Source organism: Osmia bicornis, chromosome 8 (genome assembly GCF_907164935.1).
Source record: "Osmia bicornis bicornis chromosome 8, iOsmBic2.1, whole genome shotgun sequence".
NCBI classification, from domain to species: Eukaryota; Metazoa; Arthropoda; class Insecta; order Hymenoptera; family Megachilidae; genus Osmia; species Osmia bicornis.
The window spans coordinates 3,725,882-3,745,161 of NC_060223.1; the positions used below are offsets into that span (position 1 = coordinate 3,725,882).

At 35.1% G+C, this 19,280-nt stretch overlaps 2 protein-coding genes across 2 annotated transcripts in view; one reads left to right on the top strand and one right to left on the bottom strand.

The window, feature by feature from the left end:
• LOC114879405 (protein rhomboid) overlaps positions 1-19,280 on the top strand; it is a 500,898-nt gene that overhangs the window by 77,392 nt on the left and 404,226 nt on the right. The window lies entirely within an intron of this gene.
• Positions 1,110-6,526, bottom strand: LOC114875756 (zinc finger BED domain-containing protein 5-like). The gene is made up of 2 exons (XM_046286802.1): positions 3,799-6,526; positions 1,110-2,991 (listed from the first exon to the last, which is right to left on the bottom strand). Exon 1 carries the CDS (start codon positions 6,255-6,257, stop codon positions 4,380-4,382), a length of 1,878 nt encoding a protein of 625 aa, XP_046142758.1. The 5' UTR covers positions 6,258-6,526; the 3' UTR covers positions 1,110-2,991; positions 3,799-4,379.

Here is a 19,280-nt window from a genome sequence, read left to right on the forward strand (position 1 = left end):
ACTTGCCACATGTTTAATTATTACTGCAGGAAAGAGTGAACCTTTCTCTATCAGAATTTGAAAAAATCGGGTGCACCTTTTTGCATAATTGTCAAAACTGTTTTCTTGAATGATTTGGTATAGATCATAAGAAATATAAATAAATATATTATGATAACACATGTCTTGTCATTTTTTAATTATTATATCTATTTCTCTTAGAGTTATCAACAGTTTTAAGTCAAATTTTTGTTAAATAACATAAAATATGTCTAACAAGTGAAGGATATTGAACGCGCTACAGTTTATACGTGAATATCTTGACACCCTGTAGTTCAATAAGATTTATATTCATACAACTTAAGTATCATAATGTAGGCAAAAACTTCCCAAAATTTCATTAAAATATTTCCAATAGAACCGAAGTTACAGAATTTTGATCGCCAAAAGCCGTTTTTTCCCACTGTGCGTCGGAGGCATACATGTTTTATACTTGCTGCGACTCTTGCCACAGTTGAGGTTCCCAAGTCCGGAAGTGAAATTTTTTGAAAAATCCAAAGTTCTGATGACAGTTCCATTTGCACCCCGAAGAGTTTTATCGGTATTTATTATGGCCCGAAGATGTAAAATCAAAAACAGAAATGTTCTGGCCATTTTTATGGAAATTTGAGGTGCCAGTTTCGAGATTGGACATTGTTTTTTTAATATTTCGCGGTCGGAACTATTGCTAAAACCTATCAGGAACTGTAGAACTATTTGAAAACTATAAAATACGATGATTTAAATAACATTTTTCGCATGATGCGGTGCCACGCGAAGTTGGCACCCGATATTTTCAAAATGCTACTTTTTCAGGTATTTTGCTGGAACTATTTCTAAAACATATCAGGAACTGTAGAACTATTGAGGGTGCAAATAGAACTGTTGCTAAAAGTTTTGTTTTTTGAAAATGAGCTGCTAACTTCACAGACGCAGAGGGAGAGCGGTTCCCTCAGAAACCGTCTCGTGTATTCTATAAGGGATGTAGGTCCGTGTGGTGCGCGGTTAAGAAGTGAAATTCAAACGTTAATACGTTTTATTATTTATTTATTAACAATTGAATAGTAATGAATCAGTTAATTAACAAAGTACTAATCAAATAGAGTTTAACAAAAGATTCCGCCATAGAGAGGAAATATAAAGGAAAATAATATAATTAGTGTTACAAAGATTTCGCCCTAGAGAGAAAATATAAAAGAAAATAATATGATTAATATTACAATTGAGTTCGCTCTAAATGAAAATACAAAGAAAATGTTTCATTAGTAATTAATAACTATTGAACGTGGCTTATTCTAAAGATACATCTAATAATACTTTGATTTATTAATCAGTTATTCAAACAATTGGAAATAATTAAGACCAATGTCTTGTGCTGGTTCGACAGACACAATTAGAGTTTTTATCTACAGGCCGCTAATCGGTTTCTAGTACCACTAGAGCTGTATCAGTCGGGCCGCATTCAAGGAGCTCGGCTTCTCGCTAGCTCATTAAACTTAATAGTGAACCTTGATCTGACACGTGGGTAACACGTTGCGAACCATAAGTAAGAGGACACACAGGGGACTATCGTGGAAACCTGCATTCGTTACTGATAGAAAGAAATAGAATCAGCCTGCAGTTATTGTTTACCTAGGTAAACTAGCGCTGAGTTACCTCTTAGCAGTAGCTCTATCACAAAAGTGCTAGCTCTATTGGAGCGTGGTCGAAACCAACCTGTAGAATCAACTTGGGTTTCTCTGCTGCTATTGCTCTATCTAAGTGAGCTGCTATATTCAAATCTCCTTAGAGATTCGACCTAAGTCGAAACCGTACTGACTTTTCTCCGCTTGCACGCCTCTATTTATACCCTGAGTTTCGCTGACTCAGCACGCAATTTCCAAGAATTTTTAACTTTTTTCTTGAATTTTTGCCTACGGCAATTTGCGCCCTGCCAGTACCTACCTTCCAACTCTTTTCTTTAACGCAAGCTCCCCTATTCTTATTACTAACGCGAGCCTCCTATTATTACTAGCAGAAGCGTGCGCGCCATCTATCGTTACAAGGTTTTATTATAATACATTAATTATCGATTAAACATTATTTAATTCAATTTCATGATTTATTCTTAAACTAAGTTGTCAGCGGAACGTTACAATTTGAACAGCGGAGCCTGAGTTATTCGTAATCCAAACTTACAAAATGACGGTATACAAGGGTATTAACTTAAGGTTGAATATATAATTTTTAAATGAAAGGGTTTCATATATTGAAAGAATAATTTTCGAAGGAACAGTGTAAAATTTCGAAAAAGAAATACAAAACTAAATTAAAATTGGGGCTCTCTATATGGTCCGCCAGCCAAGGATACTTTTTCAAGTGAAAACTTTGATTTATTTTGTGAGTTTTAAAAAAGCAAAACCGATAAGTTATATATTGGTATTGGGAAGCAGGACAAAGGTAAAATGAAAAACAGAATGTATATATTCGTAAGGATGTGACATCGTCCAAAAATCCTCATGCTAGGCGGGCCGGTCTCATTAGCCCTTATCTACATTTCAACACTTTACGTTTACGTATTGAGTTACGAATGCCTTTGATCCAAAGAGTTCGAAGAATTAATTATTTGTCTCTCGGCATTTTATTTGATCATGAATATTGATCGTGCTGTTGATATAAGATAATATACATTTTTTGCCCGTATATCAATATTATACTATAATAATCAGAGTATTGGTATACCAAAGGAGATTTGAAGTATTTGCGTTTTAATTATGATATGTGTCGCAATCGTGTTTAGTGGAGGGGGTTTCGTCTCCCCGGACGCCTTAAGTTCGGGCCGGGGACTGCTAGGTGGCGGCGAGGCGAACCGTTTCTTGCAAGCGCTCGCCCGGCATGCGGTCCGAATAAATACCAGTTTCGAACCGCGGTATAGCCCCACTGACGAGTCTGACAGACGATCCCGAGACGAAACACCGTTTGTTTTCTCGACTGCTACATATGTAATAATAAATAGTTAAATGACAAGTTGGTAAAAGTAAGAGATACTTGATTGGTAGCAGAATGAAAGAAAGTCCCATATCACAACTACATTCTTAAATTAATTACTAAATAATAAAATAAACACATGAACAATTAAAATGTGGATATTTTGCGACGAAAGATTTTCTGAAGATTGTAAAGGCGAATTGTGGATTTTAATATCTGTCATTCCATTTATAGCCGAAATAAAATAATCGTTTCTATCGACATTAACTCGAATTTAATCTAATCTAATTCGCCGATCTGATTAATCTAGGTCAGTAGAATATGTACACCGCTCGTCTCGGAGGCGACCGGTCATCAAAGCGATTAAAACGTTGAGTTTTCAACTTCCTCAACAAGAACATTTACCCAAATAACGATATGCTTTAGATTAAAATAAAAGGAACATTGGCGAAATTTATGACGTAAAGATGACGTAAGTGTTATTTCAGATGTATATAATATTTGTATAAACAGAGAAATATTCGGTAACGAGCAAGACTAAAAATAGACATTGAACAATTTATTAATTCCAGTAATTAAAAATGTAAAAAGAAAAGATGAGGCCTGTTAATCGAAGCGTGGAACTAAATAAGGTTATAGTGCTGAAACTAATTTTCTGAGAAAAACAATTTTTCGTTTTTTATTTACTAAAAATACAATAATCTTGTCGATTAATTGCGATAACACTTCTACTCACATTTACTGTCATTTGTTTTCATAAAAACATCCATCTCATGCAAAAAAAAGAAAGTCATTTTAAAAAATGACACTTACTGCTGTTTTTAATTTTCATTCTTCGTTTGGCGGACCGTTAATAATAATTTCATATTTTTATTAACGATTTCGGTACGACAGGCAATTATAGTCGTTCTCTATACGATGCCTTTCATATGCTACGGGCAACTATAATTGTTTTCCATAAAATGCCACTGATATACGATAGCCCACTATAGTCACTCGCTCTCTTACACGCTCTGTATCTCTTTCTGAACTTCTGCTTTCGATTTTCACGTGTTTTCTCTAATATCATTTGTTAAGAAATCATAAAACCCTTTTTCATGATAAGTTTCTTCCCTCCAAAAATGGTCTAAGCAACTCTAGTTACGGTAAGGTGTAAATTCAGTCGTTGATAACTGTCTTCGTTCAGTGAGCGTTACGCTGTAGAGACCGTTCGTAGCAAAAGGTTTAAATATTTCAATTTCTTTTCTACCAATAATCATATTGGGAATACACTTCACGTGCACCGGTCACAAAATGAAGTTTACACATTTTTAAAGCATGTATTTTTTTAATTTTCACCGATATTTATCCACTAATACAAAAGGAAGAAAGAAATTATAAGAATACGATATCTATCAATTGGTGGATTGATCATCGATAACTATTCGTCTCTGAATTTCAGGTCGAATCGTAGACAAATGCAACAGCAATTCCTCTTCAACTGAAAGTAATCGTTCTTCTTTATAAAATGTAACGGCGTGCAATGCAGAACGTCCTTCGTCTAACATGTGACTCGATGAAAACTGTAGTAATATAGATAAGGCATCATCCGCTAACTCTGGATACGCGTTTTTTGCCTGAATCCAAAATTTAAGTAGGTTGTGCCTTTCTCTATACTCTAGCTGCAGGTCACGATTATGTGACAAATTTACCAACATTTCTCGTTTCCGTAGCGGTAGATAATTTCTCTCTTCATCTTTCAGAGCAAAGGGATTTCGAATCCAATTGTATTTATTCGCGTTTTCAATAGGGAAGAATTGCGGTACTTTATCCTCCATAGCAGAAAGATGTTGTAAAATCAAATCGGAAATACATTCTGGATTGGTCTTAGCTGTGAGTCGAAACATACTGAAGTTTTTATTTTGAACTTCTTCTTTCCATATTTTAATTTTTCTCCGGAATGCCTCCATTTTATCGATCGACGTAAAGATGTATGATTCGTCACCCTGCATACTTTCAATAAGGTCGATCACATGTTGGGAAATATCAACGAAGTATGCAAATCTTGACAACCACACTTTGTGTCCTATCAGGGCAGCATAGCGAGGTTTCATTCTAGTAAAATTATATGATAACGCCTCCCTTTGTTCGTAAACTGTGTGAAGTGCTTGGTTTATGAACATCCAGTACTTAGTGCAAAAGAGCAGCGGTTTATGACGACTCCCTAATACCTGACAAATAACCTCGCTAACTTGGCGCCCAATTGGACTAAATATAACGGATTTAATCATCTTACGTACTCTCTTCATTACATCTTTAAGAGATTCGGGAATTGTTCGTGTTATCAAAGCGTGCCGAGCATACCAACATTTGACCGTTTTATTAGGTAATTTTTCCTGCAGGTATTTAACAAACGAAATGATTTTCTCATTATCCATACCAGCAACGAATATTGAAACACAATGTTGAAATTCTAATTCATTTATTCTGAACATGTCTAGTATAGAATTATATATATCTGATTCAGTAGCTTTTGGTGTTAATTCGATGTAAGATAAAAAATGCTCTAAAATAGAATTTTCATCTACAAATCGTACATAGTTCAACAAATGACATCCGTGATGTATATCCAGTAGAAGTGAAAATTTTTTACCAACTAATTTTTGAAGCAACTGTTGCTGAATATCGGAAGGTATCTTTTTTATGTAGCCAGAAATACTGTTGTGCGATAAGGATACATTTGATACTGTACCCCCTGAAGAGGAATGTAACACAGGTTTAACTTCTTCGCAAGCAGGTAAAATTAGATATTGTACTGCTCTATGCATGTCTATTGGTTGCATGTTCTTCACAATCAATTCAACCACTTTACAATTTAGCCGTTCGCAATTCGCAACTTCATCATTCGCCACGTGAACATGATTCAACACAGTATTCTTCGTCACATGATTATTCGATACATTCTTATTCGACACATTCTTATTCAACACATTATTATTCGACACATTATCATTTCCTACTTGCTTCATTTTTTGATTCTTTAGATTTATAAAGTAATCTTCTAGAATTGTATTTCTGTCTGTACCGTGTTCTTTATTAAAGTGATCTTGCAGTCTTGCTGCCCTCATATCTGAGTTGTCAAGTTCTATGTCGCATAGAAGACACTTGGGACGCGGTTTATTTTCGGGTCCAACATACCAAAATCCGTATTTTAAATAATCACCCTTATACCGATGCCCTGTTTCGGCTTTCACTTTGACATCAGCGTTGGAAGTACCAGGTGATGAGGTCATATTGAACAAAAATGTGAATCGACGGCACGGACACAACGCGTTGCGATTTAATGGAGAACTAACTACAGACTATAGAGAATTGAACTTGATTTTACAATAATTATCAATTCGATAACGGATATCTACAATTTTCTGATAACGGAGTAGAAACTGCGGATATGAGATACCAAGGTTTTAACACGTACACAGCATTGACACTTATAACGATGATTGTACATTACGACAAGTAAAATACTTTCCAATATTCAATTATTATTGGATAGATATTATTGTTTTGTTTTACCTTTGAACAGCGGAGTCTGAGTCGTTCGTAACCCAAACTTATAAAATGAAGGTACCTATACAAAGGTATTAGCCTAAACTTAAATGTATACTATTTAAATGAATGGGTTTCATATATTGAAAGAATAATTTTCGAATGAACAGTGTAAGATTTTGAAAAAGAAATACAAAACTGATTTAAAATTGGGGCTCTCTACGTGGTCCGCCATTCAAGGGTGTTTCTTCAAGTGAGAACTTTGGTTTATTTTGTGAGTTTTAAAAAAGCAAAACCGTTAAATTGTACTATAATAATCAGAGTATTAAGTATACCAACGGATATTTGAAGTATTTGTGTTTTAATTATGATATGCAATAATAAATAGTGAAATGACAAATTGGTGAAAGTAAGAGATACTTGATTGGTAGTAGTATGAAAGAATCCCATATCACAACTGTGGGGATTTTCCAATCAATGATCACGTACATCTTTTAATTTGCTTAAGATTTATTCATATTATATTATTGTAATTACGCACATGGATCTTTTTTTCTCACCACGCATACCAACATAAGAAACAATAAAGTAACGCTTCTCTCAGGCACTCCATCATTCACATTCATTATCCCTAGCATTCACTCTCATCAATAAAGCCAATCTCACAGCAACTACATTCTTAAATTTATTACTAAATAATAAAATGAAAACATGAACAAATAAGATGTACATGTTGAATGTCTACCACTTATGGGCAAAATAAAATGAACGCTTCGTTTAACTGATTGTCTTATTATATATGACGTTCTGTTATGTTTAATTTATGATTATTAATATTCTATTTTAGTTTTGTGACCTTATTTTTCTCAAAAGTAACACTGTCTCGTATTATTAGCCGGATTTATATCAATCTGAATTTGCCATTAATTAGAGAAAGTGAAAAAACGAAAACTTTGTAAAGTCTATAATATTTATATTTATGCAGCATATTCGGTATGAAATTTCCCAAATTTCTGTGTTGGATTTTTCGATTTATGACTATTCTGAGAATTTCTACGTTCAAAAATAAAATGGGTATCTGATTTCCATACGTTCTTTTCTATTATAGCGAACATCCGTCGAGAACTCAAGTGTTTCCGTGATATTATTAGCTATTACTTCTTTATGTTATATGCGTGATGATTCACTGGCTTCTCTATAGGATGCGATGTCATCCTCAATGTTGATAAATGTCTTGAATCGGTTTCCACACACACTTTATAACAAGTGATCCGAGCGGCAATCAGTCTGTTAAGAATCAGTTAGAATTAGTCATTATGATAATAACAGAAAAACATGATAATGTCTCGGAAATAGTTGAGTTTTTGATTTCCATTTACTACGGTTCTGGTAATCATAATGGTATGCCCCGTATATCATATCAATCTTGAATTGCTTTGTCTGAACACCCTGCATATTAGGGAATTATATTTCGTTTCAACACTGACTTAATAAACAATCGAACGTAGTAACAGGAAGAAAAAAATTATTAATTGAAGATACGCTAACTTGCATTCAAGATTGCAATTCATTAAATTTTAATATAGGTTTTATGTACCGTGTTGTATTGGCTTATGAACCTTTTACTGACGTAATTTTGTTAATAAAAATCGGAAGGAAAAAATTTTAAATAAATTGTAATCAAAATGATAGGAAATTGTCAAGTGTTTTAATACTGTAGTTGAGTCATACGCGAGCTTATTCTTTATCTAGTTAATCTGCAGCGTACAATATCTGCTCAGACGTCGCGACGGACCATGGAGAGAGGCACAATTTTAATGTATGTAATTTCGTATTTACTTTAATTTTCTAAATTTTTACATTGTTTCTATAAAAAATTGTTTTTCCAATACTGGATGTTGCCTGTAACGTTACTCACGATTTTTCATCCACTTGGAGCCATCTGACAAAAAAAACTTTAGAACAAGAGTTGCAGGGTATGAAGTGCACAATAGATATCAATAAAAAAAATTTCAAAAACAATTTGTTTTCATGGCGAAGTCTAGGTCACCTTGAGTTTTACAGATAAGACCATACTTTTTTTTGTTTACTATATTTAGAGGACATCGAGACGAATTCAAAACACATACTATTACATGATATTTTTAGTAACATATTACTTGATTTACAGAAATGGAAATGTGAAATATTTAGCTTTTCGTCGTATGTGACCTTGACAGTGTAAACATTATTTGACCCCGAAGAGATTACTGAATGTAAACACGGAATGTTGCTTCGTCGCAATTGTTATTTCGTCATTGCAGTTCCTTCATTAGTCTTCTTTTGTTTCCACACAAGATCGTACTTCCAATATTTGGTGCAAAGTAATCGTTTGCAACAATGTGTTCTTTTTCTAATTTCGCGAGAATTGAAATGATTTTAAATAAAGTGCATTTTGCTTATGTTCTGATCACGAGTTTACATTCAGTAAGCTCCTCGGGGTCAAATAATGTTTACATTTCCACTTGTTAGTAAAAATATCATGTAATATGTGTTTGGAATTTGTCTCGATGTCCTCTAAATATGGTAAACAAAAAAAATATATAGTCCTATCTGTAAAACCCAAGGTGACCTCGACTTCGCCATGAAAACAAACTGTTTTCGAAATTTTTTTTACTGATATATATTGTGCACTTCATACCCTGCAATTCTTGTTCTAAACTTCTTTTTGTCAGATGGCTACAAGTGGGTGAAAAATCGTGAGTAACGTTACAGGTAACACCCTGTATATTCACACTTGGAGGGTTGTGACTGCTGGGAAGTGGATGTTATTTTAGCGCAATTGCACCCTTGAACACCGTCGGTATAACCGTGAACTTGGGAACGGCAGAGCGGGTTTTCAACCCCACTAGGCTCACTTAAACAATGATCTTCCAATATATGAAACTCTGTCGTTTAATAATTATACATTCAATTTTAGGTTAATATTTTTTTATTATACATTTTATACGTTTCGATTGACCTAACTCGGCTGCTCAATGGTTAAATTAACGATAGTTAATTTCATTCATTAAATTTTATCGTATTTATATAGCGTTCGGTATTATCCGCGGTTTCATGTATGTATGTCTTTCATCCGCGATAATTGAAACGCAATGAAGCAGTACTTATTTCATACCTTTAACAATTAGACTTCGCGATTCATGAATGACCCGTTGTACAACAGGATGTAGTTCGGTTGTATCTCAAAATGAAAATACCGTCACTATTGTTGTTGCGTGGAAAAGGTGAAAGGAAACATACACGAAACGAGTGTACGTAGGCCATAGCGATGCAGGTGAAACGATACACAGGTATCGTCGATCCGAAAAAAAAGCGCGTGCATGCAACTGAATGCAACGAAATTGTTTAATAACGGATGCAACTTCCGGGCTACGGGTATAGCGTACCGGATGATTCGCAGCGGAGTTTCCGCATGGGGCCGGAGGGAGCCGCGAGCGCAGTCGATTCGCTCAGCCGACGACATTGTGTAAAATATCATTGTTTGATAGCGTTGCCAGTATGAGCGGAGGGTACCGATGCCTTATCTGCTTCCGCTGTCATTGCGGAACGTTGATAATCGAGCCGGTGAGAGTGATTCTATATCGGGATCACTGGTGCAGATTTTGCGTTAGTGGAAATTTACTTCAATTCGATTGCATTATGGGGCAAATCGAAGGTAGCCTTGTCTTTTTGAAGGAGGACTATGCGTCGAAAGGTAACTGAAAGGGAACCAAGCGAGGGTGATCGATCCTTTACCCAATTTAATTTACAGCTTCGCCTTATCTCATAAGGAAACATACCGAAATGCCCCTCCTCGATTTTGACGAAACTCGGTGGACACGGTAGACTCTTGTTACATTGCCACGGATGAGGCTGTAGAAGTGGATAATTTTTCAAGCATCCTAGTCTTCATTTGCAGAGGGCGGAGAAGTAAAGGTATATTATTTTCATAGGCTATGATGGCGTAAGTGTCAGCACAGGAAAGGTTGGATAACTAGCCGAAAATCAGGACCGATATCGGGCAGTTACGAAGTGGAGATGTCTTTTCGGTTCTTACAATTAAAAAATAGTTCGAGTCGAGTATTTGAATGTTGAGGAACTTTGAAAAAAGCAGAGGGTGAAGGAGAAAGAGGTCCGGGAATCGAAGGAAGAAAGATAAATACATTGCTGAGATAATATAGATTATACAATAAAACTTTTTTATTTTTCTTAAATGAAACTTTGATCAATGTAAGGTCCTTCGAATTAAAATAAGACCAAACAAGATATAATTTCAAGTATATTTGCTTATATAACGAGTGATTTTCTTTCACCTGTTTAATACGTAAAAGTGATCTGAAGATTTTTCTCCTTTTTCATCCCCTTTCGTGTTTGGTCTTGTTTTAATCAGAAAAACCTTACAATTACATTAGTAAATGTTTCAACGAAAAAAAAATCATCTAATTGAAATTCGGTATTTACTTTAGCCATTGCATGAATTGTAGATCAAATAACGAAACCTGGCATTCAACGATCTTTGACTGGGCAAATTGTAATTAGAATTCAACTCAGAATTCAACCTTATTAAATGTATCACCCAAATTTGATAAATTTGAATTGTAAATGGCGTCATAAGTGTGACTCGATATTATAGCGCACCCGATATTAAAAGGGTAATAACAATTAAAAAATGTTGATTGAAACAAGAATAAGTTCGAAAAATAATGGTTGAAACAAGATGGTAATTATTCCATGAAATATGTTTTCAAGGTCAGTGTTTTGAAAAACGTTATTAACACGGCACTCATTTAGCTTTGAAGGTATCAGAAAACATACATGGTAACTGTGCGATTGACTAACTTTTTCCAATCTTGCCCGTCAAGGACGGCAGCTTATTTCTATAAACAACAATACGGTGGTTATAAACCAATATATGGTATCAATGGTTTTGAACTTGAACATGCAGGATCAATTACCTGATGGCGGTCGTGACATTGTTTTGATCTAATCTAATTAATCAATCTTTTGTCGACATTAACGCATTGATAACGGATAACGCGTATAAATCCGCTTCGTGTTTCCTGTAGCAGAAATATCTGCTCAATCACGTACGATGGTTTTCGCCTCGTCCCTTAGTTTTTGAAATAAATTGAAAAATATCAGCAAAAATTGGTGCGTTTTTGGTGTCTTTCTCACTTTGATCATTATTTAAACATATTTAAATGTTTACAATATAATAACAATTTATATCGTTCTATTCGGGAAAGTTCACAGATTTTTCTCGTGTCAAAAGCAACTAAATTGCTGCTATGATGAGAGTACGAAACATCTCCAACGTTGAAAATTTGCAATTTTTTTTAACATTAACATTCTGAAAAACTCTACGACCTAAAGGAAAACAGATTTCAGATTCGTATCCAGCTCGCAAAAATCTATAAGAGTTTCATAGTGGCGGTTACGAAATCATTGGCTGTCATATTGAGAATACATTTCACGTTCACCGGTCACAAAATGAACTTTGCACATTCTTAAAGCATGTATTTTTTTAATTTTCACCGATATTTATCCAGTAATACAAAAGGAAGAAAGATATTATAAGAATACGATATCTATGAGTTGGTGGATTGATCATCGATAAGTATTCGTCTCCGAATTTCAGGTCGAATCGTAGACAAATGCAACAGCAATTCCTCTTCAACTGAAAGTAATCGTTCTTCTTTACAAAATGTAACGGCGTGCAATGCAGAACGTCCTTCGTCTAACATGTAACTGGATGAAAACTGTAGTAATATAGATAAGGCATCATCCGCTAACTCTGGATACGCGTGTTTTGCTATAATCCAAAATTTAAGTAGGTTGAGCCTTTCTCTATAGATTAGCTGCAAGTCACGATTATGTGACAAATTTGCCAACATTTCTCGTTTCGGTAGCGGTAGATAATTTCTCTCTTCATTCTTCAGAGCAAAGGGATTTCGGATCCAATTGTATTCATTCGCGTCGTCAAGAGGAAAGTATCGCGGTACTTTATCCTCTATAGCAGAAAGATGTTGTAAAATTAAAGGAGAAATACATTCTGGATCGTTCCTATTTGCGAGGTGAAACCTACTGAAGTTTCTATTTTTAACCTCTTCCTTCCATATTTTAATTTTATTCAAGAATGCCTCCACTTTATCGATCGACGTAAAGATGTATGATTCGTCATCCTGCATACTTTCGATAAGGTCGATCACTAATTGGGATATATCAGCGAGGTATACAAATTTTGACCACCACTCTTGGTGTCTAATTATGTCAGCAAAGTAATTCAATCCCTTTCTAGTAAAAATATATGATAACGCCTCCTTTAGATGGTAAACTTTGCGAAGTGCTTGGTTTATGAACATCCAGTACTTAGTGCAAAAGAGCAGCGGTTTATGACGACTCCCCATTACCTGACACATAACCTCGCTAACTTTGCGCCCAATTGGACTAAATATAACGGACTGAATCATCGCATCTACTGTATTCATTACATCTTTAAGAGATTCGGGAATTGTTCGTGTTATCAAAACGTGCCGAGCATACCAACATTTGATTGTTTTATTAGGTAACTCTTTCTGCAGGTATTTAACAAACGATTCGTTTTTATTTTCATCCATCTAGCAACGAATATTGAAACACAATGTTGAAATTTTAATCCAAATTGTCCCAACATGGGTGGTATAGAGTTATATAATATATCTGATTCAGTAGCTTCTGCTGTTAATTCGATGTAAGATAAAAAATGCTCTACAATAGAATCTTCATCTACAAATCTTACATAGCTCAACATATGACGTTCGTGATGTATATCGAGTAGAAGTGAAAATTTTTTACCAATTAATTTTTTGACCAACTGTTGCCGAATATCGGTTGGTATCTTTTTTATGTAGCCAGAAATACTATTGTGCGATAAGGGTACATTCGATACTGTACCCTCTGAATAGGAATGTGACACAGGTTTAACTTCTTCGCAAGCAGGTAAAATCAGATATTGTACTGCTCTATGCATGTCTATTGGTTGCATGTTCTTCACAATCAATTCAACCACTTTAGAATTTAGCTGTTCGTAATTCGCAACTTTATCATTCGACACATTCTTATTCAACACATTATTATTCGACACATTATAATTTCCTACTTGCTTTTTTGATTCTTTAGATTTATAAAGTAATCTTCTAGAATTGTATTTCTGTCTGCAACGTGTTCTCTATCAAAGTGATCTTTCAGTCTTGCTGCCCTCATATCTGAGTTGTCAAGTTCTATGTCGCATAGAAGACACTTGGGACGCGGTTTATTTTCGGGTCCAACATACCAAAATCCGTATTTTAAATATTCACTCTTATACCGATACCCTACTTCGGCTGTCACTTCGGTATTAGCGTTGGAAGGACCAGGTGAAGAGTCCATATTGAGCAAAAATGTGAATCAACAGCACGGACACAACGCGTTGCGATTTAATGGAGAACTAACTGCAGACTATAGAGAATTGAACTTGATTTTACAATAATTATCAATTCGATAACGGATATCTACAATTTTCTGATAACGGAGTAGAAACTGCGGATATGAGATACCAAGGTTTTAACACGTACGCAGCATTGACACTTATAACGATGATTGTACATTAAGTATTACGACGAGTAAAATACTCTCCAATACCCAATCATTCTTGGTTAGATATTATTGTTTTGTTTAACCTTTGAACAGCGGAGACTGAGTCATTCGTAATTCAAACTTACAAAATATAGGTACCTATACAAAAGTATTAACTTAAACTTAAATGTATAATATTTAAATGAAAGGGTTTCGTATATTGAAAGAATAATTTTCGAACGAACAGTGTACAATTTTGGAAAAGAAATACAAAACTGAATTAAAATTGGCGGTCTCTACGTGGTCCGCCATCCAAGGGTATTTCTTCAAGTGAAAACTTTCGTTTATTTTGTGAGTTTTAAAAAAGCAAACTCGATAAGTTATACTATAATATACTATAATATATGCCAAAGTATATATCAACGGCACGGACACAAAACGTTGCGATTTGTTGTGAGAGAGTGATTTCGACTGACCAGTTCGGTACAGTTTATCTACTAATTTTCTGATAATTTCAATAATCATTATATATCAAGTATTATGACGAACAAATTACTGTACCATAGCAACCATTCTAGATAGATATCATTGTTCTGTTTAACCTTTGAACAACGGAGCCCGAGTCATTCGTGACTCAAATTTACAAAACGTATACAAGGATACTGTACACGTGTGTGGTAATAAGTCTTCCAGAGCGAGACGCATCTTTAACATTAAATTTCCCACTCTAAATTTTCGGGGCCACTTTCTGCATGTTGATTCGTCAACAGCATTAGATCCGTACACACAACAAATTTTTCGTCACGTTTGCTACGCGATTTTGCCCTTTCGATAATAAAAGAGCCTAACGTGACGGTAATGTTCTTTATTTCCTGCCATATTTAAACACGCACACTATGTGCGGCCCGACTAGTCGGTTCGGTTCGGAATACATCGGGCGGGTTCGGCGGGCGTCCAATACATGCGTGTAGTCGGGTAGCCCGACTATTTCGGGTTCGGTCGGGTACAGTCGGGCAGATTCGAACAAGTAATTACATGAGAGTTGGCCCGCGGAAGCTCGTCCGAATCTGCCCGACTGTACTCGACCGAACCCGAAATAGTCCGGCTACCCGAATTCACGCATGTATCGGACGCTCGCCCGAGTCCGTCCGATTTTTTCCGAGTCCGTCCGATTTTTTCCGAGTCCGCCCGAGCCTGTAATATCAGGTACCTAGGCGCACACAAAAAACACTAGAATTTACCAACCGCAAAAGAAATTCTTTCGAAATAAACTCTGAAATCTCACCTTTTAAATGGTATACGATATTTATCTGCGTTAAACTGTTAACAGATTTGAAAGATGATATTTTCACCGGCAAGCGATGAAACGGGACGAATATATGTTACAATCCAATAGGTTTTTAGTTCAAGTTTTTTTTTAGTTTCATCAGAATCATCGAACCCTTTCTTTACCATTTCCGCTCGGTAAAGTTCCAGAATTATCGGCAGAACTTTTATGCTCGAGACGAAGGAGTCGATCACTCTGGGGAAATCTCCTCGGGAGCCACCGACGAGAGAACAATTAGACCGCTCTGTATTCCATGACGAGTCTAGGTAATCGCCGATATCCATTTTTAGAGCGTGATCTTATATCGAGTTTTATTTCCTCGCCCTTCTCACTCTCTATTCTCTGCCCTATCTTTGTCCATTTTCCTTGTCGAGAGGTCTCCCTTACGGAAAAGAAGAAGACACCATTCTTTGAAGTAGAAAAACCACTGAAATCGTTTAATAAAATAAAAATTTGAATGTGTCTTGACCAAGAAGTAATATCGAAAGGGGAATGGGCATTTTGGCTATGAGCGGACACTAACGGGACTGAAATCCTAAGTTTGAAATCATTGTTCTAAACACCATTTAATCGATTTTATGTTTAAAAAAACATGGAAGTTTGTGAAAATGTAATTTTTTTCTTTTTTCTTTTTTGTTACTGTTAACTGATTAAAATATCTTGAATTAAATTTTTCAAAGATTTTCCACGTGGTCTTCTCAAATTGACACTTGCGCAACACCCATATGTGGCTTTTGTCGCCAGTGATTATCTGTGGGCATCACGTATGTGTGATGTTTATACATTAATAGTTTAACTATATTGTTTATAGTTTAAGTGTATCGATCCGAGCCGGTTATCTGAATAATATATTAATTACGTATAATAGCAACGAATTGCAATAAATATTCGATTGTAAAATATTTTATTATTTCTTTTTTATTCGATTAAGATTATTTTATAATTATTATTTTTTTAAAATATATATATTTTTAAATATTAGATTGTGTAATAAATTCCCGCGTTTTTTGTATTTTATTTTTTTCCATCAATTTTGTGTTTTGTTAGGTATAGTAAATATATGCATTTTTCGGATTAATTAATTTTAATCAATTTTCAGGCTTTTGAAATGGAAGTTCCAGGATGCAAAAAAATTCATTTTCTACATCTGCTCTATTTCGCCTTTCATCGTGGTCAAAAAGCGACATTTGTCACAACGTCGCGAGCTACTGCTGTAGCTTTTTGACCACGATGAAAGGCGAAATAGAGCAGATGTCGAAAATGAATTTTTTTGCCTCCTGGAACTTCCATTTCAAAAGCCTGAAAATTGATTAAAATAAATTAATCCGCAAAATTGGAACAGATAGGTTTGTACAGCAAGAGAAAGACTTGCGAATGCATATATATACTTTACCTAACAAAACACAAAATTGCGGGAAAAAAATAAAATACAAAATACGCGGGAATTTATTACACAATCTAATAAATTCTCAATATATAAATTGAAATGATATCTGACTCTTTTCTTAGCGAGCTATTTATTCTTACAATTCATTATAACCAAAGACATTAAAAAAGAAAATCGTTCATAACAAACTTCCCCCATGCTTCATAAGATCCAATACGATTTTTTAAACATTATAGACTACTGTTCATTTTTGTTCATGTATTACCGAAAACATATATAAAAATGCCCATTATCCTTAGCGATAAGGGGCATTAATTTTCTTCTTTAAACATAGGTAATTTTATTAAACAATTTATTATGCACCTTGTGCCACAATATTCCACTATATTTCGCTGTCAACTTTTTTGGCCAGTTCAATGCAATAAAAGAATCCAGTACCAGTCGAATTTATTCACGATAAAATTTTTCTGATCACCGGTAAATCCGTTCTTCTCTCAAAGTCAGTGCAACGTTGCGAATGAAAGCAAGAACAAAATCCTGCAGAAGGACTTTCGATTCGTAATCAACGTAAGGGTCGGTCCGCAGCTAATTAACGGGCTGTAATTAGAATTCAGGAGAGGGATGCGTAGAATGCTTGTGGGACGTAACGTACAATGGTATACACTGAGAGAGAATGTCAGAGGATGCTCACTGGTTCCGCTGGTTTGCTTGAAATTGGGTTTCAAATGAAATGGACTGATGCAGAATGCATGGGGTATTTTGTATTTCGGTCTACTCGGCCGTATAGCCGTTTATCCTGTCATCTTTTTGATCACGAATGTCGCTATGCATTCCATTACTTTGTGAAGCTCTAATGCATCCTGTAGTTTATATTATTTTATGACGAGTAGAAAAATATATATATGGCTGTTAGTCTACTTAAAAATGAGCGTGGTCATGAAATAAATAATAAAATTTTATTAGAAAATTGCGCCATGTTCCCACTTGGAACAAACATGCCCAGAGTCTTCATAATACTTACAACTTATACCCAGGTTATTATAACTAGATTATAACTAGGGTCTTTTCCGGGATGGCGTGAAGTGCTTAATACTGTTTAATTACAATTTAACTTTAAAACTGCAAATTTTAAATATTTTTAAAATACAAAAATGGAAATCAATAATTTTGTCTGGCCCAAAGAAAAGTTCAGCTATTGTAATTAAAATTTAGTCTTACAAAAAAAATGATCCCACTCTTTCAAAATGATCTTATCATGCTGAAATCAGCCAGTGGCATTAACAAAAAGAAAAGATAATACTAGCTATATTAACTCGATCATCTCTACTCGAAATACCTGATTTCTGACACGTTTCGTTTTTTGCCAATCATTCATTTTACCTCTTGACGCCCTTGGCCACATATGTGGACATTTAGTTTGTATAAAATCATTTTACTTTTAAATTACTATTAACGCTCAGCGGCCACAAATGTGGACGTTATGGTTTTGTGCATTTTTATTGTTTTCCCCATTTTTGATTTTTGAATTCCTATCAATATAAAATGAATATTAAGTCATTTTTTTTCACTATAAAAAAAAGATCGTCCCTGAAGAGGGTTAAACAGGTTTATTAGCTGTATCTATGTATTTGCAGTTTCGTCGAGTTTCGCGTGACAAAAAGTTCTGGCTGATACCGATCTAGCGTAATATCGGCTCTCGATGTCGATCAATTGCCACTTTAATGTCTCTGAAATGGCGATCCAGCCGGTTTGATATGAACTGTGTGCCTGGCCAGTGGCCAACACGCTCGATTCGACTGTATTTCTCCAACGATTTCGAGCCTGTAAAACTCTTAAAGCGAGGGCCCTGTAAATTTTCCGTTCCACGCGATATCACTGGCATGTCGTAATTAGGGAATCAGCCGCATGGAATCGTACAGTAGCCAAATCGCCAATAAAGTATCGGCTGGCCGCGTTATCGTAATCGCGATTGCGATTACCACAACATCGATGCCAGAATGAACGTCTCGTTTTCAAATTATCCGTACGATCTGACTGCCAAAAGTCGGCCTCCATTGCTGTTCGAAAGAAGGCGTCTGATTGTTTGTTCATATTGCTTAATAACTTTATAAATCGTCAATTAATATTTTTAATAAAAATTGATTAGTTGTTACGAAAACAACTAGTGTTACTGTAATTAAAGAAACGAAAAGAGAAAATTAAAATTGTCTCTCTTAATTTCCTTTCGACAACTCATTTGTTTGCCGATTAAAACTTTTTCCTGACTTTTTCCAATTTCACGATACTGGCGTACAGGTTAAACAAAAAAGTAGTTTCCCGATCTAATTGACAGTTGACTGAATTCTGTTCTAAATGTTCATTGGGAAAGAATTCGTTTTACTGTTGAAAAGTCCAAGGGAAAAGCGATTAAGTCCATTAGGAATTAAAATTGAGATTTTA

Coding starts and splice junctions, on each gene's coding strand:
- LOC114875756 (XM_046286802.1), bottom strand. CDS start 6,257: ATGACCTCATCACCTGGTACTTCCAACGCTGATGTCAAAGTGAAAGCC.